At 39.5% G+C, this 24,187-nt stretch overlaps 1 protein-coding gene across 1 annotated transcript; it reads left to right on the top strand.

The window, feature by feature from the left end:
• Positions 1-596: 596 nt before the first annotated feature.
• On the top strand, positions 597-9,043 carry LOC126497491 (endogenous retrovirus group K member 19 Env polyprotein). Its single transcript, XM_050135544.1, has 3 exons — positions 597-1,380; positions 6,411-6,964; positions 8,338-9,043. Exons 2-3 carry the CDS (start codon positions 6,412-6,414, stop codon positions 8,370-8,372), a joined length of 588 nt encoding a protein of 195 aa, XP_049991501.1. The 5' UTR covers positions 597-1,380; position 6,411; the 3' UTR covers positions 8,373-9,043.
• Positions 9,044-24,187: the final 15,144 nt, after the last annotated feature.

Below are 24,187 nucleotides of genomic sequence, written 5' to 3'. Positions count from 1 at the left end.
ATTTGGTTGTTTATGTGGAACTTTTTCTGTAGTTTTGTTCTTGTTCTTCCTAGGACAGAGTACTTATCAAGATGTATCTGTTACTGATTAAGGCTTCTATGTAAGGTCTTCCTGCTTTCTTTGTACTGTTGGTTTTCTTTGTGACTAGGAGGAGGTTTATGGTACTTCCTCTTTCCATGAAGCAATGCAAAAACTGGACTTGGATCTATTGTGTGAAAAGGTTTGTTCTCTTTACTCTGTAATCTACCACGGAGCCAAGGCAGATTGGCAGAGTATCTAAACATGAATGTCTGCTGTAAACAAATCCCATCTAATGCTCAATATTGTCTTCACCAACTGGGCAATGGTGCCATACACCTTTAATCTCAGCCTTTGGGAGGCAGAAACAGGCAGGTATCTGTCAGTTCCAAGCCAGGCTGGTTTATAGAGTTAGTTCTAGGACAGTCATGGCTACACAAAGAAACCCTGTCTTGGAAAGAACAACAACAACAAAATTGTCTCCACCATATTTTCAACTCAGTTTTCTCAGTAGCAGTCATATAACTTATACCCATATAACATTTGTATGTATAACAAATGTACCCACTGTGGTTGCCACGTCCACAGCAGTGACTGCCGTGTAGTGACAAAATGCCTCTGCGCTGGCTTTCGCCTGCTGAAGGATTGGGGTTAGAGCTTCCTGGAGCGAAGCCCCAGGTGGTCCCCTGGCAATCAGTGGTCAAGATAGGACCTGATGCCTTAGGCAGATCTTGTATCTGGAAATGGCCTTGAGAGCGAGCCCTCCTGGCACCCTGCATGATCTTTCTCTGTATTTCTTATCTTTCCTGTTTTCAGCTGACTGCTCACCAAGAAATCAAAGTATGTCCTTGGCTCGGCCCCACCGTTCTTTAAGCAGTCCTTGAGGAACTGAAGCATGCCCCACGCCACATGAGCCTTGGAAACTTTATTAATAATAAAACAGAAGAATAAAAGACTATATAGACAAAAGCTAGACCCAGGACTCTGAGAACTAGTCCCCCACGGTAGAATATGGTTAGTGGTGTGAGACAGAATTCTAAGAGACAAAACTAAAAGTCCTTGCCAACACCTTGAGCACGTAGAAGGAGTTCTATTTTGATTATGCTTAGCCTTGATTTATGTCTGGAACCCTGAATGGGGTGATGCAGTGAGCCTGCCAAGTTCTTTGATCTGTTTTGTACATAAACTGAAGCTTTGCAGAAGTAAAATTGCAGCAGATTTTCACTACCAGTGTGTCTGTCTGTCATTCCCTTGCGTCGTATCCTGGCTATCCTATCCTTCACCCTGTTCTCCCGTGGATAGTGGTCTCCAAGAGGGACGGTCCGCGGCAGGTGGCGCTCGGAACAGGGACGTGAAGGATAGGTAAGCTTTTCCCCCTTCTCTTTTTCTTTCCAATAGTCAGGAACGACTCTCACCAGGACGCTGCAGGTTCGCCGGTAAAGGATCACCGGTTAAGTGTGAGTAATCTAAGTATAAGGGAACCATGGGGCAACATATGACTAAGAGCGATAAAATGATGGTAATTATGCTGCGGCGACAGTTAGCCAAAGCAGGATTTCAGGTCGCAGAAGACGACATGGTAACTTTTACCAAGTTCCTGAAAAAGGTCAGCCCTTGGTTCACGGAGGAAGGGACCTTATCGCTAGATGAATGGAAGCGTGTGGGTAAGGAAATGAGGCGCTATGTGCGTGAGAATGGGGAAAAAACTTTACCTACCTATGCTTATCAAATATGGTTTCAGATCCGAGAACTGCTGTCGGAAATTTCCCCCTTTGAAGGCTTGTGTCGTGACACTGCCTCTGAAACGGGAGCTGCTTCTCCTATCTATAGTGAAGTTGGGGAAGAGGAGGGGGACGTGGAAGAAAAGAGACCATTAAAACCTTCTGCTCCCCCCTTCGCCTCATCTCATCAGCCCTTAGCAAGGAATGATCTTGATGGCGACTGGGGTCTGGATGATCAGCAGGAGGAAACAGAATGGGAGGATGATTTTAGAGACCACACTGATCCTCCAGTAAGGGCAGCAATTGGGAATATCACAAAAGGAAAACCTGTTCCAAAGCCACGCAGCCGCCCCCTACCTCCTGTAGGTTTTCAGGGAGCGCTGGCTGAGGCACGTAAAACAGGTGATACTTCCTTGGGGATATTTCCTGTTACAGAAATTGGAGATAACGATGAGCCCATATGGGAGCCTATGCCCCTTAAAACTCTTAAAGAATTGCAAAGTGCTGTTAAAAGTCTGGGGCCTTCTGCCCCCTATACCTTACAGGTTTTGGATATGGTCGCAAGCCTTTGGCTCACTCCTCATGACTGGATGCAAACTGCCAAAGCCACATTAAGTCCAGGAGATTACATTCTCTGGCGTACTGAATATGAAGATAAATGTAAAGATTCTATAGTTCAATCTATAAAGAAGAGAGGCCCTAAGCCAACAATGTCCATGTTGATGGGCACAGATGACTATGCTCTTCCCCAAGATCAGGTAAAAATCCCACGTGATATATTGACAATAATAACTGGTAATGCCGTTTTGGCATGGCGCAAGCTCCCACCTCCCGGAACCAAGGGTGGAGCATTGGCTAGCATTAGGCAAAAGAATGAAGAATCCTATCAGGACTTTATTTCCAGGTTAGAGGAGGCAGTCACCAGAATGCTGCCTCCTTCGGAAGGAACAGATATGCTATTGAAACAATTAGCATGGGAAAATGCCAATGCTCTTTGTCAAGATCTTATTCGACCTCTAAGACAGACAGGGACATTAAGTGATTATATCAAAGCATGTATGGATGCCTCACCAGCGGTCGTTCAAGGAATGGCCTATGCAGCTGCAATGAAAGGACAAAGATTTAGCGCCTATGTAAAAAAGACATATGGAGGGGGTGCAAAAGGCATCACCACTCCTACTTGTTATAATTGTGGAAAACCTGGGCACATTCAAAGGGATTGCAAGAAATCCAAAAGCTCAGGACGAAAAAGTTTACCGGGCATATGTCCTCGGTGCAAAAAGGGAAAACATTGGAGTAATGAGTGTAACTCAAAATATCATAAAGATGGTTCACCTCTCACTAAAGAAGGAGAGGAAGAACCTAAAGAGTCAAAAAACTAGAACAGGGGTGTTCTCCTAACCCGACACCCAAGGGAGAAGAAGGTTCTCCGTCCCAGGGCATGTTAAACCCTGAGGCATCAGAATTCACTATTCATGATTTGCCTAGAGCTACTCCAGGAAGTGCTGGACTAGATCTAGCAAGCTCAGAGGACTTGCTCCTCTCCAAATGGGATGGAGTGGCCTTAGTTCCTACTAAGGTTTCTGGGACACTCCTCCCTCAGACAGTGGGACTAATCATAGGGCGAAGCTCTAACTACCAGAAGAACTTTGAGGTTCTTCCAGGAATAATTGATGCAGATACCCAAAATGACATTAAAGTGATGCTTCGGCCCTTGGCTGAAACTATACAAATACACAAAGGACAACGTATAGCACAGTTATTGCTATTACCATACATTAATTTACCCAATAAAATATTAAAAGAACAAAGAGGTGAAGGGCAGTTTGGATCTACTGAAGGGATCTTCTGGGTTAAGGAACTCAATGAGAGACCATTTAAAACTATTAAAATAAATGGTAAAAAGATAAGGGGTCTCATGGATACTGGGGCTGACAGGACATGTATTTCTAGCAGGGACTGGCCAAACTCTTGGCCGATACATAAGACGGGATCATCTTTGCTTGGATTGGGATCAGCCTCAGGAGTTATGCAAAGTTCCATGATTCTTAAGTGGGAAGATGAAGGAAAAACAGGACATATCCAACCATATGTTTTACCCTCCTTACCATTCACACTCTGGGGGAGAGATTTGCTGGATTCCATGAATGTTAAACTGGTTACTTCAGATAACCTTAATGAGCAGTATTTTACATAGGGGCCACTGCGGAAAAATTATATGCAGATAAAATAGAATGGCTGACTCAAGAGCCGGTTTGGGTGAGTCAGTGGCCCCTAACAGAAGAAAAAATACAGGCTCTTGAGCAGCTGGTGCAAGAACAACTAAACAAGGGTCATATAGTAGAATCCAACAGTCCCTGGAATACTCCTGTATTTGTTATAAAGAAAAAGTCGGGAAAATGGAGATTGTTACAGGATCTCCGAGCCGTAAATGCAGTCATGAAGGATATGGGGCCCTTGCAACCTGGGCTTCCATCACCAGTAGCCATACCTCAAGAATGGAAGATTATTATTATAGATTTGCAGGATTGCTTTTTTACCATTTCCTTGCATCCTGAAGATAGTGAACGTTTTGCCTTTAGTGTACCTTCAGTGAATTTTAGGCAGCCTTTTAAAAGATATCAATGGGTCACCTTGCCTCAAGGGATGAAGAATTCTCCAACATTGTGTCAGAAATTCGTAGCTCAGGCCCTGCAGGAGGTCAGGCAGGAATTTAAGGAAGCCTATATAATGCATTACATGGATGATATCCTTCTGGCTCATCCAGAACAAAGGACAGTTGAAAAAATTTTAACACAAGCCATTTATAAATTAACCCAGTATGGACTTGTTATTGCCCCTGATAAAGTTCAGCGTGACAGACCATTGAGCTACTTAGGACAAACTATAGGCACTAATTATATTAGTTCACAAAAATTGTCAATTCGAAGAGATAAATTGAAAACATTAAATGATTTTCAAAGGCTGTTAGGAGATATCAATTGGCTAAGACCTTATTTAAAAATTACCACTGGGACTTTAAGCCCTCTTTATTCTATACTTCATGGGGACGCAAATCCTAAGTCGCCTAGGCAATTAACCCAAGAAGCATTAAATGCATTACATATTGTTGAGGAAGCCATTGCCTGTGCCAGGGTTCACCAAATAAATTATCAAGATAGATGGGGCCTGCTGGTGTTTCCAACCGCTTATACTCCCACTGCCTGTTTGTGGCAACACGGAGTATTGGAATGGTTACATTTACCACATACTCAGGCAAAAATGTTGGCTGACTTTCCTTATTTGTGCTCCCTTTTAATTATAAAAGGTAGAATTAGATCTAGAGAACTATTTGGACGAGAGCCACATTTTATAATAACTCCTTATAAGAAGGCTCAAGTAGACTTATTATTACAAAATAATGAAGATTGGATTTTGGCTTTACAAAATTATACAGGTCAGATAGAATATCACTACCCCAAACATCCTCTCATAGAATTTGCTAAGACCGTGGAAATTGTGTTTCCTATCTGGTATTCATCAGAACCTCTAGATCAAGCGATATTAATCTTCACAGATGGTTCTTCCACTGGAAGGGCTGCAGTTTATACATATCATCATGGCTCATACTGGGAAGAAGGAGAGCAGACTTCTGCCCAGCAGACTGAAATAAGAGCAGTAATTTTAGCCTTCATGACATTTCAGCAGCCTTTTAATTTATACACAGATTCTAAATATGTAGTTAATTTGTTTCCAGCATTGGAAACTGCCCTTTTGTCAGGGAAATCACCTATATTACCTTTGTTACAAAGATTACAAATGCTTGTACACCAAAGGAAAGAGAAGTTTTTCATAGGCCACATACGTGGTCATTCAGGTCTTCCAGGCCCTCTAGCACAGGGAAATACTATGGCTGATTTATTAACTCGGTCTCAAGGTGTCTTTTCAATGCAAGAAGCACAAGAGAGTCATGCCTTACATCATCAGAATGCAAAGGCTTTGAAACAAATGTTTCATATTACCAGAGAACAAGCTAGGCAAATAGTAAAGCAATGCCAGCATTGCCCAGTTGCCTACCATCCCTTAAAAATGGGAGTGAACCCTAGAGGTTTAAAGGCTAATGTTATTTGGCAAATGGATGTGACTCATGTTCCATCCTTTGGAAAATTGTGTTATGTCCATGTGGTCATAGACACTTATTCTCATTTCATACATGCTTCAGCCCGAACAGGGGAAGCTGTAAAAGATGTGATTCAGCATCTTATTCAGAGTTTTCAAGTAATGGGTATTCCCTCACAGATCAAGACAGATAATGGGCCAGCATATACTGCCAAAGCATTTGAGCAGTTTTGTATGCAGTGGCATATTCAACATGTCACAGGAATCCCTTACAATCCACAAGGACAAGGGATTATTGAAAGGGCCCATCAAACCTTGAAGATGCAAATACAGAGGCTACAGCAAGCCAACAAGTATTATACTCCTCATCATGTGTTGTCACACAGTTTATTTACATTAAATCATTTAAATATAAATGATCAACAAAATAGTGCTGCAATAAGGCACTGGAACAAGGATAGAAGACAATCTCCATTGCCACTAGTAATGTGGAAAGATCTCCTTTCCGGCCTCTGGAAGGGGCCGGATGTTCTAATCACCTCGGGACGAGGGTATGCTTGTGTGTTTCCACAGAATGCCGACTCCCCCATCTGGATCCCAGATCGCCTCATCCGACCTGCTGTTGCAAAGCAGAAGAAGGAAAAGACGGTGGCGGAAGCAGAAAAAGCAGCTCCAGCAGCAAATGAAGAAAATGAAACTAAGCCGGCCCACGGCAGAAATAACATGGACGAAGATTCGTCATCTGACACGAGAAGCGAAACAGCTGCTCACTGAACAAGGAAAATCCCTGACAGCGTCTATGTATTTCCTCGCCTTTTTGGCCATTATCTCTGCTCCCCAAAGGGTGGAGGGAGTTTCCTACTGGGCGTATGTCCCGAATCCCCCTATCTTGCAACCCGTGGGGTGGTTAGATCCTGAGCCTTTGAAAGTGTTAACCAATGATTCAGTGAGAATGGGTGGTGCTCAGGATTCTGACGCACGAACTGGTTTGTCCTCTCTTATAACCTTTGAGGGAAGGGCAGACTCGCTTCCGATCTGCATTTCGCTTCAAGGGAGAGTGCCTTCGGGTTGCCTGAGTACACGCTACAGTACTTTTCTCACTGACGGGCCAGACAAAGAGAATGCAGGTAGGAGATGGATGTGGGAGATTCAGATGCAGACCTTGGGAAATCCTAATTATCATGACAACTTTACGAAAGTTCATGATCTACCTATAGATCCCTGTATAGGAAAATATAGAGACAAGAATCAATTTTGGGACTCTTCTTTGTCTAAGTTTCCTACATGGCTAGCTTGTGGCTTTTCGGATTCTGCGATGTGGGTTAGGCCTGTTGATTATGATTATGAGATATGGGACTATTCAAATTCTAATTCAGGGGTTAAAAGGAGCAATGGCAAAGGACTTTATGAAGATTACATTGATACCCATAAAGACAAGTACCACAATTATGCGTGGACTGGATTAGGAGAGCCACTTAGGCGATGGTTTTCTCCAGGATTTGTAGAACCCTACTGGTTTGCAAAACATGAAAATAAGACAAGGAAACATACTGATCTTTTTAGACTGGTTGCTGCAGCCAATATGTTTCTGGAAAAGAAGCCCAATCATACAAAATCTGAACCTGTCGGACTGAAAGCCTGTATAGCATATCCTAATGCATTGCTGTTAGCTCAGGCAACTTTTGTGAATATTTCTCAGGAAGGGAAGTCGTATAAAATAGTTTGTCATTCCTGTAAATTGACCAATTGTATAACATCGGCAGAACAAAAAGAGTTAGGTACTATGATCATTGTTAGACGCCCTCCTTTTGTGATGTTGCCTGTAGATTTGGGGAATGATCCCTGGTATGATAATTCTGCTATGCAGGTTTTAAACACTCTAAATGAGTTGATTAGGCCAAAGCGATTTGTAGCAGTATTAATTTTGGGAATTACAACATTAATTTCTATATTAACCACCTTTGCTGTGGCTACTACAGCCCTGGTGCAGGAAATTCATACTGCCCATTATGTGAATGCTTTGAATAAAAATATTACTTCAGCATTATTAGAACAAGAAGCTATAGATAAGAAGTTGGAAGCAAAATTAAATGTGCTAGAGGAAGTAGTGCTCGTTCTTGGTCAGGACATTGCTAATTTAAAAACAACTCTATCAACACGTTGTCACGATGATTTTAAATCAATCTGTGTCACACCACTACCTTATAACACTTCACAGCCATGGGATAAAGTTAAGGCTCACCTACAGGGATTGTGGCGGGATAACGATATTACTCATGATCTAGCCGCATTACAAAAGGATATTTCTGCTATGAGTCAATCTCATTTACAATTAGGGGGACTGCAAGATTTGGCTTCGCAATTGGAACGTGGACTTAAGAGCCTTAATCCCTTAGATTGGGTGCAGTACTTTGTATTCATTGGAGTAATTATACTCTTGATAGTATTGGTCATCTTTTTATTCCCCTGTCTCTTAAAGTGCTTATTTTCTTCATTACAGGCAGTGAAACAGGAGGTGTTCGAGCTTCATTTTAAAAATAAAAAAGGGAGACCTGCCACGTCCACAGCAGTGACTGCCGTGTAGTGACAAAATGCCTCTGCGCTGGCTTTCGCCTGCTGAAGGATTGGGGTTAGAGCTTCCTGGAGCGAAGCCCCAGGTGGTCCCCTGGCAATCAGTGGTCAAGATAGGACCTGATGCCTTAGGCAGATCTCGTATCTGGAAATGGCCTTGAGAGCGAGCCCTCCTGGCACCCTGCATGATCTTTCTCTGTATTTCTTATCTTTCCTGTTTTCAGCTGACCGCTCACCAAGAAATCAAAGTATGTCCTTGGCTCGGCCCCACCGTTCTTTAAGCAGTCCTTGAGGAACTGAAGCATGCCCCACGCCACATGAGCCTTAGAAACTTTATTAATAATAAAACAGAAGAATAAAAGACTATATAGACAAAAGCTAGACCCAGGACTCTGAGAACTAGTCCCCCACGGTAGAATATGGTTAGTGGTGTGAGACAGAATTCTAAGAGACAAAACTAAAAGTCCTTGCCAACACCTTGAGCACGTAGAAGGAGTTCTATTTTGATTATGCTTAGCCTTGATTTATGTCTGGAACCCTGAATGGGGTGATGCAGTGAGCCTGCCAAGTTCTTTGATCTGTTTTGTACATAAACTGAAGCTTTGCAGAAGTAAAATTGCAGCAGATTTTCACTACCAGTGTGTCTGTCTGTCATTCCCTTGCGTCGTATCCTGGCTATCCTATCCTTCACCCTGTTCTCCCGTGGATAGTGGTCTCCGAGAGGGACGGTCCGCGGCATGTGGTCATTTGAATTCTTTAGCTGATTAGCCACTGAGGCAGAAAAATGAATGAATAGTTAGTGATTCCCAACGTAGTACATGATGGTTCACCACATGGACTATCATTTAGACTAGAATACAGTATGAATTCTCATACTCATGGGAAAATGAAGACTGTTTAGATATAACGGCTTTAGAGAACTGGTGCAGGATTTAATGTGTATGTGTAGATTTTAAAAGCCAGACTCAAAGAATACAGTGGATGAATCAGATATAAGTCCAGGGTGTGCTATCAAGAAGATTCTTTTTAAGGGTTAAGAAAGATTTGGGCAGGGCAGTATAATGAATGAGATCTGGTTTAAGGCTCAGAGAAATAGAGACGTCTGTCTTGATTTTAGAGGTCTCTTAGAAAAGTTAATCTGGACTAGGAAATTCATTTCTCTAAAAATTATCTAGATGAATTTTGGGACCTTTAATTGTAGGGAGAAATAGTTAGTATGCCTATGTGTTTAGTTTATTTCTGTCAATCAAGCTGTATCCTAGTTATAAAATTGGATGGAAGTAAGTGGTATAATGCAGAAATGAGATTTGGGGTTGACAAAAAGACAATGGTAGCTACTCAAATGCAAGAGAAATAAGGATTGAGGAAGGTAAAGTGTTAAGAGCAAAGCATTCAGGAGGTTTCATTGATCTCACTATATGTAGATTCTATTAGTGCATTGTGGTTTAGGGATGTCCCCAAATTTAGGTAATGGAAACTTAATCCCTGATGTGACAGCATTGGAAATTAGGATCTAGTAAGAAGTGATTGGCTCTCAAGAGTGCAGCCTCCCCAAATGGATTAAAATTAGCATCTGTCTTGTGCAACTTTTTTTTAAAGTTAGCGAGCCTTTTCTCTTGTGGTTTCTATCTCTTGCATTCACTTTTGCCCTTTGCAATCCTTCCATGACACAGCAGGAAGACTCTTACAGCTGAGTAGTCCTTTCCTCTGAATTTCTGACCCTGCAAAATTGTCATCCAAATCCATCTTTCTTGTTAATAAGGTGTCCAACCTTTGGTATTGTGTTAACAATAACACAAAACAGAGTAAAACAAATATCAACGTAAAAGTAGGACTTAGAGTTCTGTATAACAGACATCTACGTTAATCAATTTAGGAAGGCTACATCCTGCTGACTCCTATATCTGTTGACTTCGATTGCCCTCCCTCAGAGTACTTTGGAAGGAAACTCTGTGGCCATAATTGTGTGCATGGTCTAAAACTTGTAGCAACTTGTAAGGATAATGGTGGTAGAGATGCAGAACACAATAGAATTTAAGGCATTCAAAATTTGCTTTTGATTAGCTTGTCTTGTTATATTCATACCGCACCTCCCTTCTACAGAGCTCAGTGTTCTTTCATCTTGGGGACTAGCAATGTGAGACTCAAAAGTGAAGTTTTAAACAATATTCTGCATGTATGAGGTTCAGGCAAGGCAAAAGAGACACCTCATATAAGTTCTGACGATTGAAGATACCACCATAGAGTTATCTATAATACATAAAGACGGAATGTTACCATCTGAAACATTTATGTATATGGGTATACATACAACGTGGCTCCTTGCTATGAGTATTGGAGACAGTATCACAAACTGATCTTTCAAATCTGATTCAAACCACACCATATTATAAACATATGGCTGAAATAGAATTTTTTTTTTATTTCTTTAGATCTTTGCCTTGTCTTGCGTTACCTATGTATCCCCATTGGACTCGGTCATAGATGGTGAGACCACAGTTTTACTTTATCTAAGTAAAGTAAAACTCTCTGGTCTAGATAATTGTTTGTACAGCCAAAATTCCACTCAATGGAACCAGCTCACTACACGGAACTTAGGCTGTAGTTAACACTATTCTTGGGGAAAGTGAGGTGTGTGAAAGATGCAGACTTTTATTCTTTAACTTTGAGGCTCCAAAGGGTCAACATCCATTTCTGGTGGTGAGGGTGGGCGTGAGGAGCAAATCCATTCTGTAACGCTGAAAAAAAAATAAAAATAAAACCAAAAAGAACTGGATCTATTTTGGAGTCCTAAATAAAATCCTTAGGCTAAAAGCATGCTTTTATCTTCATTTGGCTCTTTGTGTGTATTAATCAAATGGGCGGAACTAAAAACTGAGAGGACACATGAGTCATTCTCAATTAGTGCTTTTTACTGTCATTTGAAAGTTGCTGGTTAAAGTACTCAAGAGCCAGATAAAAATCACCACATGCTGCCTCACTTCTTCATGTGAATTCTGTAGAAAAAAAGCAAGTTCCCTAGAGACACGAGCAGTTAATATTCCAGAGCTGAGGGTGGGACCTGAGAATGCCAGAAAATGGCATAAGGTTTCCTTGCGGAGACATAAAACCGTTCTACGATTAGATGGTGATGACAGCTATGTGCCTGTAAATTTACTATAATAGAATGGCATGCTTAAAATTAGCCAATGATATGGTATATAACACAGACGCTTTAAAAAAATGATGAAGATCAAAATAAGTCATCAAGCAATGAATGCTCTAGACAGGTATGTGATCCAGATAGATAGCAACAGGAAGTGCTGGCAAAATGCTGCTTTTCAGAATAACCTATCCAGGTAAAGAGCATTCTTTAGGTCAAGTTTTTCTTAAATATATGATGTACAATTTAACACTAGCTTTCAGTGAAAAGGGGCCTCCAATTAAGAGCCATGCATTGCCTATTTATTCTGTACTCAATAATAAACATCAAGCAGAGAGCTGGGAAAAAATCCTTTCTACTTCTTCTACTCTGTTAGCACAATTTAAATATTTGTAGTAAACGGCAACAGCCTCTTTCACTTAGACTTTATGAAGAATCATTTGAGTGGTTGGAGAGGTATCTAATTCTTAATTTTTTTTCTGACTAAGCTTGAAAATTAGAGATTTGATTCCCAGAACCCATGTAAATGCTGAGAAGTTGTTCCTTGCCACCTTTAATCCTAGTTCTTAAGATGTGGAGGCAGAAGATCCCTGACTGAAGCTGGCTAGCTAAATGATCTGAATCAGCAAATTCTGGCTTCAAGAAGAGATCCTGTCTCAGTTCATGAGGTGATGGGATAGCAGAGAATATATCCTATGTCAGTCTCTCCCCTCCACATATATCTACTCATTTGTGTTTACACACGAAGAAATACACAACACTCACCCATCACACCACACCATGCATAGTGCACATTCTAATTTTGTACAAGCCAAGTACAATAATAATTCCTTGCTTTTAAGAAATCATATTATGGTAAGGCTTCATACAAACGCTATTAATGTTGGTGAAGCTCTTGGAATGTTTGGTAATCTCAAGCCAGACAGCTCTCTGCTGCCTAAATCAGTTTTCATGGATGGTATCAGGACGATTCACACTGAGGAACTCTGTGTAGACTGGTGACCATAGCTGCCCAAGTTTATGGAACAGTGTGATCTGATCGTCAAAAGTACAGTTGGATTGCTTCTTACAAAATAGTTATTTTAGAAGTAGGTGAAATGCATTTGAGTTAATAAAGTTTCTTCCATGCTCTGAATCACCTTAAGGCGATGAATTCAGATGAAATATGCTTTATCCGTTCATTCTGCAGATGGCAAAGCCACACAAGTATCAACCTGTAGAGGGGAAAAAATCATGAGTCAGATTTTAATTTATTAAAAGACAGAAGGTTTTAGACTTGAGAGTTTTACTTAAGAAAATAAAATAAAAGCAAAAGCCCAGAATGGCTAGAAACATAAAGGATTCAGATCTTCATCTCTGTTCATTAAAGCAGGTTTGATGGGGTGCACATACTTGTGTGACTTTCAAGGGTAGATAAATAGTTATTATAAGGCATAGCTGAAACAATTAGAGAATATTGATGGGAGGAAGAATGAAAGAAAAAATCAGAAAAGCCTAAGTATTTTGTGTACTGAACATGGACCTAAACACTACAGAATATTCTGGAAGTGGCTGATAGTTCATACTGATAACTTCTAAGATTTCACCAATTCTAAAATTTGTGTGTATGTGTGTGTGCAAAACAATGTATAATATACAACTTTATAGCAAAATGTAATCACAAGTGCATGTAATTTTCTATATCACTATATTAATTTATTCTACATGGTGGTTTGTAAAAAAAGACTTGTATGTGCTTATTGAGATCACAGTTGTACATGTTGAAAATCCAAGATCCAGCAGCTCCTCTTCTCTACTCCTGGTGATGGCTTTCTGGTTATATCCCAACATGACGGCCACATGGCAGAAGCACATTGTATGAAGGAGAGGTCATGTATTGTCTCAGGAAAAAAGAGATTGATTAAAGGCCATTCAAACAGTGTAAAACAACATCTTTCCACATGAACTAACTCAGCTTTGCCATACGCAACCCTTGCTGTTTTCCCAAAAGTATCCCCCTAAATATGTTTGTGTGCATTTGCACATATATACATGTGTAATAAATAAGCCAATTTCCATTCATTGCTTTTTAAAATATACAGAATTATTATATGTAGTGATATAAAAGGACTATTTTGAATAGAGAAGATTTAAGTCTTAAGTCTCGAATAATTTTAAAACTTACCTTAGAATATGAGTAGTTTTTTCCTAATAAGATATGTAACACATTTAGAAATCACGTTATTTTTTTAAAGTGCTTTCTTGATCTTTCTGGATGATTCAACTGCAGTTTGCAAAATGTGCTGAATGACACAATTCTAGCAGAAGCATCCTCCTTCTCCTCAAGCTCATACATTGGTACAGGGATGTGCAACACTGATTTCATTAAGATACACCATACGAAATGCACATAATAATTGCTGTTTGATTTGAATGGGTTTCCATTACTTTACAGAGCTATCAAACACCTACTGAAAGTGAGTTGCAGGTTTCTTCTCAGCGAAGCAGAGGGTTGGCTTTTGTCAAGTTAGAAAGTTTAAGAAATGTATTGCTTGTTATCTTTCTGGATGTCAGCTCCATAATGGATTTCAGAGCAACTTTAAAACTTCAATAGATGTGTCCTCAGATATCATACTTAAAGATCCAGGAAATTTTGGAAGTTTAGCCCTCCTATCTATATTAAGGTTCTGAGGTTTCACTAGACAAACTAAACCAACGGAATCTCAATTCTGTCTCTGTCCTTTTCTCTCTCTTTTAACTTTCCATAATATCTCCAGCTTGCTTTTAAGACTACTATTGTTAAAGCTAACACCCTATCTCCCAGTGAACTTCCTTGCTAACTTTATTTTATTCTCTACACACTTTTCAATATATGTAATATATGGATGGGCATGATTATTTGTGTGCATGTGTAATTATAAATATGATAAGACTCGTGATCATTAAAGAGATGAAAAAACCATCCTACAATGGTGTTCTTCAAGCTGGAGAGCCCATAACAACTACAGTCTGGTTCAAGGCACAGAATTATAACCTCTGAAAGAGTGAGTTTGTATGTTCCTTATTTTGAGGCCTAATACATAAGATCTGCCAGAGGGTCACTTTTACAAGTCCCTGAGTACAAATACTGAAGACCCTTCGTGTGATGATCAAAGTCAGTAACTAAAAATGATGAGGAGAGGTGGGAGGTGGGATTATCTGTCTGCTTTTTCTAATCATCTGAGTCCTAGCTGATTGAGCTTCTCATGTCCTTGATCAGGTAACTGATGAGTTAACTGATTCCAGATGAGTTAACTGATGCAATCTCATCTGGAGCCTTCCTCATAGGAACATAGGTGAAATGCTTTGCTACCTCTCTGGACATCTTTCCAGTTAGTCAATTAACAGTTGAAATCATCAATGACACCTTCACTCTAAACCTTTTCATTCACTTGGATTCTTTTCTTGTTCTATAGTTACTACATTGGGTGGTTTGGTTGGATTTTGTAGTTAGCCTTCATTTACAGTTTCACCTGTGGATATCATATTAAGCTTTTCCTTGTTATTGTCTTCTGAATTTGGGAGATAGCAGACCAATCTGGCAACTTATTACATCTCCCAGGAGCACATTCATTTCCAACACTGCAGGTTTTATCTACTTTATAAGGGAGACATTTTGAGAGTCAGTACAGCTACGTGACCACACAGTAGAGAAAATAATAAACATAGATAGACAGAAATCTACCCACTAAATGAAACCACTGGATAGATGTACTGACCTGTCTAAACCCTGATAGAATAACATGACAGCTAGGGCATACTGTGGTTGTCAATTTAGTTGATTATATTCCAGGTGGTCATTTACATTTCATCAGTAAGATACTGCAATACAGGTCAGGGTACAGTTGAAAAATTACATGAAATTGGCATCAGAATTATTTCTCTTTAAGATAAATACCCTACAAGACCATTCATGTACAAGCAGCTTGATGCATTTGAGAAGGACTCCAGACTGCAAAGAACTTTCCGTGGTTAAACCTCTACTTGAGAGAAGAGTAGGTGCATACACATGGGCGCAGGAAGAAGAGAAGTGCTAGGGTGGTGTAGGAGGTCATTCTGTCTTTGTGCGGCTTTCATTGGTTAATAAAGAAACTGCTCTGGGCCTGTTGATAGGGCAGGACTTAAGTAGGCAGGGAAAACTAAATGGCATGCTGGGAGAAAGGAGGCAGAGTCAGGGAGAGGAATGCCATGGAGCCACCAGAGACAACATGCTGAATCTTTCCTGGTAAGCCACTGCCACATGGCGATATACAGGTCAACAGAAATGGGTTAAATTAATATGTAAGAGTTAGCCAACAAGAAGTTAGAGCTAATGGGCCAAGAAGTGGTTTAATTAATACAATTTCTGTGTGGTTATTTCAGGGCTAAGTTAGCCAGGCAGCTGGGACAAACAAGTGGGCCCTCTTTGCAACACTAGGGGTTTCTTTTAAGTAGTGATAGATAGTAATTGAAAACATGCCAGCTTAACAAAATAGATGTTATGCTTTGTCTAGAGTGTGAAACTGAATTTGAAAGTCATTAAATGTTCACAATTCCTTATAGCCACATTTTGGCATGCAGGAATGCTGTGTGAAGTCATACACACTCAAAATAAACTCCAAACACCAAGTTTGCCGAATTACTTTTTCTACTCTCATCTTCAGCGATGGCTTGTTTGGGGTCTAGGTTCCCATTAAGACTTGACCTTATTTTTACAGCATCTTTTCAGAGCTAATGCCTTTGCTTCTGGACTTGGTTTGTGGTCATGTGGCTTGCTTGGCTTTGATGTTTTGTTTTGGTCCTGGGGTTTGATGAGGAGTGATGTAGTGCTCTCCACATTCCATCTCAGTTACAGAGCTATAACTAGAGTAGTTTGCTCTGTGTTATCTCTCAGTTTTGTCAGCTCTGTGTTTGTCTGGAATTTCCTGGTCTGAAGACGTAACAATAATAACTTACACTTATTTGTAAAGTGTTGGTTTCATACCAGATATAATTTCATATTATCCTCAAAGTAACAATGTATTCTGTTACTTCACTCTCGGCATTTTGGATCTGACTAATATGTAATAAGATCTCTGGAGCTGAGATATTAAGAGAATGTGATGGAATAAGGAACTTGTTTCCTGGGAGATATATGTGACCTTTAGTATGTATAATGCCTAAAATTCTAATAATGTCATAGCTTTCCAGATGTAGATTTGTCATATGCAGCATTTATTATGTTAATCATGTTTCTTCTATAACTGTCTTCTTAAGAGAAGGAATGTTAACATTGTTCAAGACTTTTATGTTTGGCAATCATGTGATTTCTGTTTTTGATCCTGTTTATGTGTTGAGTCACTTCTTGCTTTGCACATGTTGGAACTTCCTTGTTTCCTTGTAATGAAATCTCATTGATGATGGTGTATACTCTTTTTGCATGTTGTTACACTTAGTCTTATTGAGAATTTTTGTATCAATTTTCATCACTAAAACTGGACTATTTTTGAAGAGTCTTTTGAATTGTTGTATCTTGTCTGGTTTTGGTAACAGAGCAATATTGGCTTCATAAAATAGTAAGATAGTGACCATTCCTTTGTGCTTTATAGAATGTTTTAAGAAACAATTGTGTTATTTCTTTTTGAAAAACTGAAAGAATTTGGTAAGAAATGTTTCCAGTCATACCTAGGATTTTTGTATGAGACTATTACTGCATCAACCTCATTACTCAGTAAAATCTTATAAACTGTTTTATATCTTCTTGGTTTAATTTAGGATATATATATGTAAATATATATATAAATAAATTTTCCATATTTTTGAAATATAGGCTTTTAAAGAATTCTTCCCCATTGATCCTTTGGATTTCATTGAACATTTTATCATGTCTCTTTCTTTTTTTGTCTCCAATTTTATTAATTTAGTTTTCCACTCAGTTTTATTCATCAACTTGGCTAAGAGATTGCCAGTGATATTTAATTGTTTATAAACCACCTTTTCCATTTCTTTTTTAGTATTCTTCTTTTAACTTCAGTTTTATCAGTTATTGTTATGGTACTTAGCTTCTTTCTTTATTTTTTTATTATGTATATAATATTCTGTCTGTGTGTATGCCTGCAGGCCAGAAGAGGGGCACCAGACCCTATTACAGATGGTTGTAAGCCACCATGTGGATGCTGGGAGTTGAACTCAGGACCTTTGGAAGAACAGTCAATGCTCTTAATCTCTGAGACATCTCTCCAGCCCCACTTAGCTTCTTTTTGTCTGATGATTTTGGGTTTTGTTTTCAGTTATTCATCTAAGGTTCTGAGGGACTATTTGGAAGATAGGGATACATCATATACTATTTTAAGCATGAGGAGAAAAGTTAGAACTTGTCAAAAGTGTCATTCAGGCTCACTGGAGATCAAGCAAAAAATACCAAGGCCAACCATAATTATGAAACAAGTTGTTAAATTATAATAAATGTGTACAAACTGCTTTTACATGCAAGACATTAAGAGTGTTTCTTACTTGTTTAAATGAGTGAATAGAATTATGGAGATTGTCAACTGAACTGATCTCTCTTGCTCTCTGTTGAAGGTTGTGGGTTACTAAAATAGAGATGTATAGGAAAACTGTTTATCAATGCAAATGCAAAGAGTTGTAAAAATATCCAGAATGGAAAATTTACGAGAAGTAGTGGATTGAGAATCAATGGAATTTTGAATCTAAATTGTAAGCCAATATCTGCCAACTCTATTTGTAAAAGCCTAGTTGAGTCTGAGTATTTTCAGTAAAATGGAGACTTGATGCCAAGTAGTTTAGATTATGACCTCATAGTTCATTTTGAGAAAAAAAAGAGTGAGATAAAAGCAATCTGTAAGGCTGTACATTTGGTTTGTTACTACCAATCATAATAACTTAGAGTTATGATTGGTAGTTGTTGAAATAGGAGCGGCGGCGGGGCTGCGTCCCCAACACCCCGGCCGCTTGGCTAGCTCATGCCCGAAATAACAGCACACAAACTGTATTCATTTAAAGAACTGCTTGGCCCGTGAACTCTAGCCCTTACAGGCTAATTCTCGCACCTGGACTAGCCCATTTCTAATGATGTGTGTAAGCACCCCAAGGTGCGCTTACCGGGAAGATTCTAGCCTAAGTCCATCGTGGGTTGCAGCTGCCTGGGAGAGCAGAGCATGGCGGCTGTCCGGTCCCTCTGGAAGCAGTGCAGAGTCTGACCTCACTTCCTCTTCCGCCCAGCATTCTATTCTGTTTACTCCTCCCATCTATGTTCTAACCTATCAGGGCCAGCCAAGCAGTTTCTTTTATTGCTCAGCCAATGAAATCAACAGATTGGTATATGACACTCCCACATCAGGTAGTCATTACAGTAAGATATTTTTCAAATATAGATTTGTAATTTAAACAATAATAAAATGATTAGATCTGGCAAGGTGGTTGTCAGTAAGATGATGACTATGTCGAGTTTGATCCCTGTTACTCATGTAAAAACTCAGGTGCAGTTGAGGGTACCAGTGTTGGGGAGGTGCAAACAAGAAGATCCCTGGAAATTGCAAATAAACCAGGCTAGCAGAACCAGAGTGTTTTATTTACAGGCAGAAATGATCTCAAACTCTAAAAAAGCATACGAATGGAGCACAATGGCCCCACAGGTTTAATTCAGGCTCCCTAATGGCTACTAATTTTATCAGATATGAAATGACTGAAAGGCAAGCCTCTAAGACTCCTGTGAGAGACCTTATTTATTTATTTTTTAAATTAATTTATTATTTTATGTGTATGGGTATCTTGCCTCATGCGTGTCTGTGCGACATCTGTGCACAGGGCACACACAGCCATCAGAAGAGTACATCACATTCCTTAGTACTGGAGTTATTGGTGGTTGTAAATTTCCAGTTGTTGGTGTTGAACCCAGATGCTCTGTAAGAGAAACAGTAGCTCTAAATCATTGAGTCATCTTTCCAACCCTAGAGAGATAATTTGATTAAAAAAAATCCCTCCCTTCCCTTATATTTGCTTGCTGCATACAGCTTATATTTGCACAAAGGACCATAAAACATAATTCTTATCCTTTCACTTATATAATAAGTGTGTCTAGACGGCACAGTAGCAAAATTTCGAAAGATATGAGTTGACAGACTGCATATGGGGTATATACTTAGCAATTTATCATCAGCTCATGTTATTAAAAAATACTGCATCTAACTAACTCATTGCTAGACTCACCAGGAAATTTACATGTCATTTAAAAGAAACTTAAACAACAACAACAAAAAACTTAACTTTTGGGAGGGTGAGTATATAAATTAGGAAGAATATTAGACTAAGAAAGTCATTTTCACGGGGGCATAATAAAGGTACATGGAGTAATGGAAGGGTACAGTTACATAGTAGGTTTTACAGAGGCATCTCCCTCTCTCTCTCTCTCTCTCTCTCTCTCTCTCTCTCTTTCTCTCTCTCCACACACACACACACACACTCACACTCACACACACATACATTTTATTTCTTACTTATTTCTGCCCTTATTTTCTTCTGGGCATCACCTTCAAAGGTTACTGTGGAGACAGAATGCAAACTTGTGCAACCACTTTGGAAAGCAGTGTGGCGGTTTCTCAGGAAATTCGGGATCAACCTACCCCTGGACCCAGCAATACCACTCTTGGGAATATACCCAAGAGAGGCCCGATCATATGACAGGGGCATTTGTTCAACTATGTTCATAGCAGCATTATTTGTAATAGCCAGAACCTGGAAACAACCTAGATGTCCTTCAATGGAAGAATGGATGAAGAAAGTGTGGAATATATACACATTAGAATACTACTCAGCGGTAAAAAACAATGACTTCTCGAATTTTGCATGCAAATGGATGGAAATAGAACACACTATCCTGAGTGAGGTAACCCAGACCCAAAAAGATGAACTTGGGATGTACTCACTCATAATTGGTTTCTAGAGATAAATAAAGGTCAGTGAGTCTATAATTTGATCTCCTAAAGAAGCTAAATAAGAAGGTGATCCCAAAGAAAAACATATAGCTATCCTCCTGATTATGGGAAGTAGACAAGATTGCCGGGCAAAAAATGGGATCTTGGGGGAGGGAGGGAGGGAGGCAAGGGGAGATGGGGAGAGAAAAGTGAGAAGGGGAGGTTGGGGGGAACTTGGGAAACGGGATGTTTGGGATAAAGGAAGGTCGGATAGGGGAGCAGGGAAGCACACATCTTAATTAAGGGAGCCATCTTAGGGTTGGCAAGAGATTTGGTGCTCCCAGGTGCCCAGGGCGATGTCCCCAGTTAGTTCCTGGGGCAGCTGAGGACAGAGAACCTGAAATGACCCTATCCTATAGCCATACTGATTAATATCTTGCATATCACCATAGAACCTTCATCTGGAGATGGATGGAGATAGAGACAGAGACCCACATTGGTCCTCATTCTTTCTGTCAACTTTATGCCACAAGACTCCAGATTTGGTGATTTTATCCCAGCAGATGAAACAGTCATGTCTGCATCTCTAAACTGATCTTAATATGCTGTTAAAACCTCCTCCAGTAGGTTTAGGAGACTTTCCCTTTCTAGGTCTCCAAATTGCTAGAGTAGAATTTGGAGATTTGATACTATTTATAACTTTGAAAATAATTTCTAAATTTGAGGAACTCATATCTGGGCCTAGGTAATTTTATTTATTATAAAAGGACACCTTGTAGTAGTTGATTATCAGGACTCTAAGAGGGTGTTAGACCTAGATACTTCTACCAGGACTAAAGCAGTTAATACATTTGCTACTGTTTTCTTCTCCTTGTTCCTTCTCCTTCTCCTCCTCCTCCTCCTCCTCCTCCTCCTCCCCCTCCTCCTCCTCCTCCTCTTCATTCTCCTCCTCCTCTTCCTCCTCCTTTTTTTAGGCACCTCAGCCATCCTCTTGTCAGGCATTTCAGCCATCTCATCTCAGTGGGTTTGATTTCCCTATGCAAGGATATTTGCTCAATTTAGTTGATCTTTTTCTTTTTAGAAGCTGTATTGTCAGATGAAAATGTTTTGCTCTCTCTAGTTGTCTGATTCACAATTATAGAATCAAGACTTAAGAATTCAAATTCTCTGAATAGCATTTATTTTTTTAATATTCTCTTCCCTTTGAAGTTTTCCACTAAGACAGTAAATCATTCCTGGACATAAGTTTCTTCATTACAGAGCCATTTCTTTCAACTATTTCACTTTTATATTTCCCATTGTTTTCACTTATTGGCTTCTTAGTATGGAGTGCTAGCTACTTAAGCATGTGACTTTACTTCAAATTACTGAATAATCTGTTGTCATTAATCAGCTTTCCAAAACATATTTATTGTCCAAAGTGGTTTTTGTTGCAAAATCTCTTCTTCAGCATTCTAATGGCCATTAGGTGATGTGGGAGTGATTTAATATTAATAAAGAAACTGCCTAGGCCCCTTGATAGGCCAACCCTTAGGTAGACAGAGAAAACAGAACAGGACGCTGGGAAAAAGAAACTTAATAAGGAGTTGCCATGATTCTTCCGCTCCAAACAGACGCAGGTTAAGATCCTCCCTGGTAAGCCAGCTTGTGGGCTACACAGAATATTAGAAATGGGTTAGAACAATATGTAAGAGCTAGCCAATAAGAAGCTGGAACTAGCCGGGCCAGGCAGTGTTTAATAGAATACAGTTTCCGTGTAATTATTTCGGGCATAAGCTAGCCATGCAGGCGGCCTGGTGCCGGGGACGCAGCCCTGCCGCTCCTATTTCAACAATTAGGATAAGAAAAAAATGACTTGTATTATTGTGAAGATTAAGACCTTATCTTTTATGTAAGATTTAATAATAATTATTATATAGTAAAATATATCCTACATAAATTCATGAGCAAAGGCTTACATTGTACTTACAGGAGGATCAGAAAATGGTATCCAGTGACTGATGGAAACAAATACAGAGACCCACAGCCAGACATTAGACTGAATTCAGGGAATCCTGATGAAGAAAGGAAAGAAGGAAGGAAGGAAGGAAGGAAGGAAGGAAGGAAGGAAGGAAGGAAGGAAGGAAGGAGCCAGAAAACCTATAGAAACAATTAACCTGATTCATAGGAGCTCACAAAGTCTCAACCAATAACCAAGGAGCTTGAATGAGACTGACCTAAGCCCTATACATACATGTGACAGTTGTATAACTTGAAACAGGATCGGGTCTGTACTTAATGCTCTTACTGGCTCTTGGGAACGTATTCCTCATACTGGATTGCCTTGCCCAGCCTTAATAAAAAAGGGAGGTTTTTAGTCTTCCTGCAACTTGATATGCCTGTTTTGTTGATACCCATGGGAGGACTGTCCTCTTCTGAACAGAAACAGAGGAGGAGTGGATTGGGGGGGGGGGCAGAGGGAATGGGAGGATAAGAGAGAAGGAAAACAGCAGTTGGGATATAAAATAAAATAATAATAATATAGTGACCATTTCAGTGACTAGGTACAACATACAGAAACAGAAAAATCTAAGAGTTCAGTGGGGTTACTGGAAGCACCAAAAAAACTGAGAAAGTCTTAGTTAAATTACAACAAAGAGTGGATTCAAATACCTGTTGTGAGAAATGATAAAAAAAAAACATTGTAACTCATGTTGAAGTTTCCAAGAAATATGAGGGAAGAAAGTAACAGTTGTATGCTAACAAATGGGGTAGGGTAGAAGAAGGGGATAAAGCTCTAAAAAAAATACAAGATACCAAAACTGAGTCAGAAAGAAATAGAAAACATGACCATGGTGCTCTTTCCCTTATTGGCCTCATTGTTGCTGTGAGGAATATATTTGAGGACTCACCTTTTGAACCATTCAAGTGCCTTTCTAATAAAAAGCCATTTTCATGAATTTATTATTTATGTTCTATCTCTTATTGTACTTTGGTTCTACAAGAAAGCAACACCACAAACTTGAGCATGAAGTCCAACCTAGCACAGTATTCTTTGACTTTTGTAGAAATATCTCACTAGGAAGGGTTTACTGCTTGGCTGGGGTTCCGAAGCTCAACAGTAGGAACTATTTTAACGAAAAGATATGAACCATCCTTTCTAATAGACCGGATCATCATGAGACACTTAGAAATTTAAGGAGTTGATCCAGGATGATCTTCTTGTCCATTCACCTGAGTACACAATATTCTCCAGAATATTGCTGAAACTTTGTTTTCTCATCGTTACTCCAGCTCACTAATATATCATTTGCAGAAGGTAAACAACATGTAGCATAAGGCAAAAAAAAAAAAAAAAAGGAAAGGCTTATGAAATGCTATTGATGGGAGCATTCATATGGAAATGTGAAAATTAATTGAATCTTGCTTGCCAGTTGCAGAGTTAAAGTGAGCAAAGGCATCATGACCCATCTGTCACCATCGATAAAGACTAATACCACGCTTCAGGTATTGTATATACAGCAATTACTGTGCAATTAGCTGCATTCTCTTTCATTCAGCTGGTACCCTCCTGTGTTACACGAACTTTGTTCTTCACATTATTGTCAAAGATCCATTAGAGTTTCTGATTAAAAAGAACCTCCTCGTTGAAACATAGTAGTTAAGCTTTCAGCTTGAGATAATTTTCTTTTTTTGATTCTCTGAAACCTCGGCGATACAAATTATGTAGCTTTAAAATTATGTATATT

This window comes from Alexandromys fortis, unplaced genomic scaffold (genome assembly GCF_014885135.2).
Source record: "Alexandromys fortis isolate MF-2015 unplaced genomic scaffold, M_Fortis_MF-2015_v1.1 scaffold_24, whole genome shotgun sequence".
NCBI classification, from domain to species: Eukaryota; Metazoa; Chordata; class Mammalia; order Rodentia; family Cricetidae; genus Alexandromys; species Alexandromys fortis.
The sequence above is the reverse complement of the archived record's forward strand: the minus strand, read 5'-3'. Positions and strand labels throughout refer to the sequence as shown.

Coding starts and splice junctions, on each gene's coding strand:
- LOC126497491 (XM_050135544.1), top strand. CDS start 6,412: ATGCCGACTCCCCCATCTGGATCCCAGATCGCCTCATCCGACCTGCTG. Junction 6,965..8,337: donor GCCAGACAAAGAGAATGCAG/GTAGGAGATGGA, acceptor TCTTCATTACAG/GCAGTGAAACAGGAGGTGTT.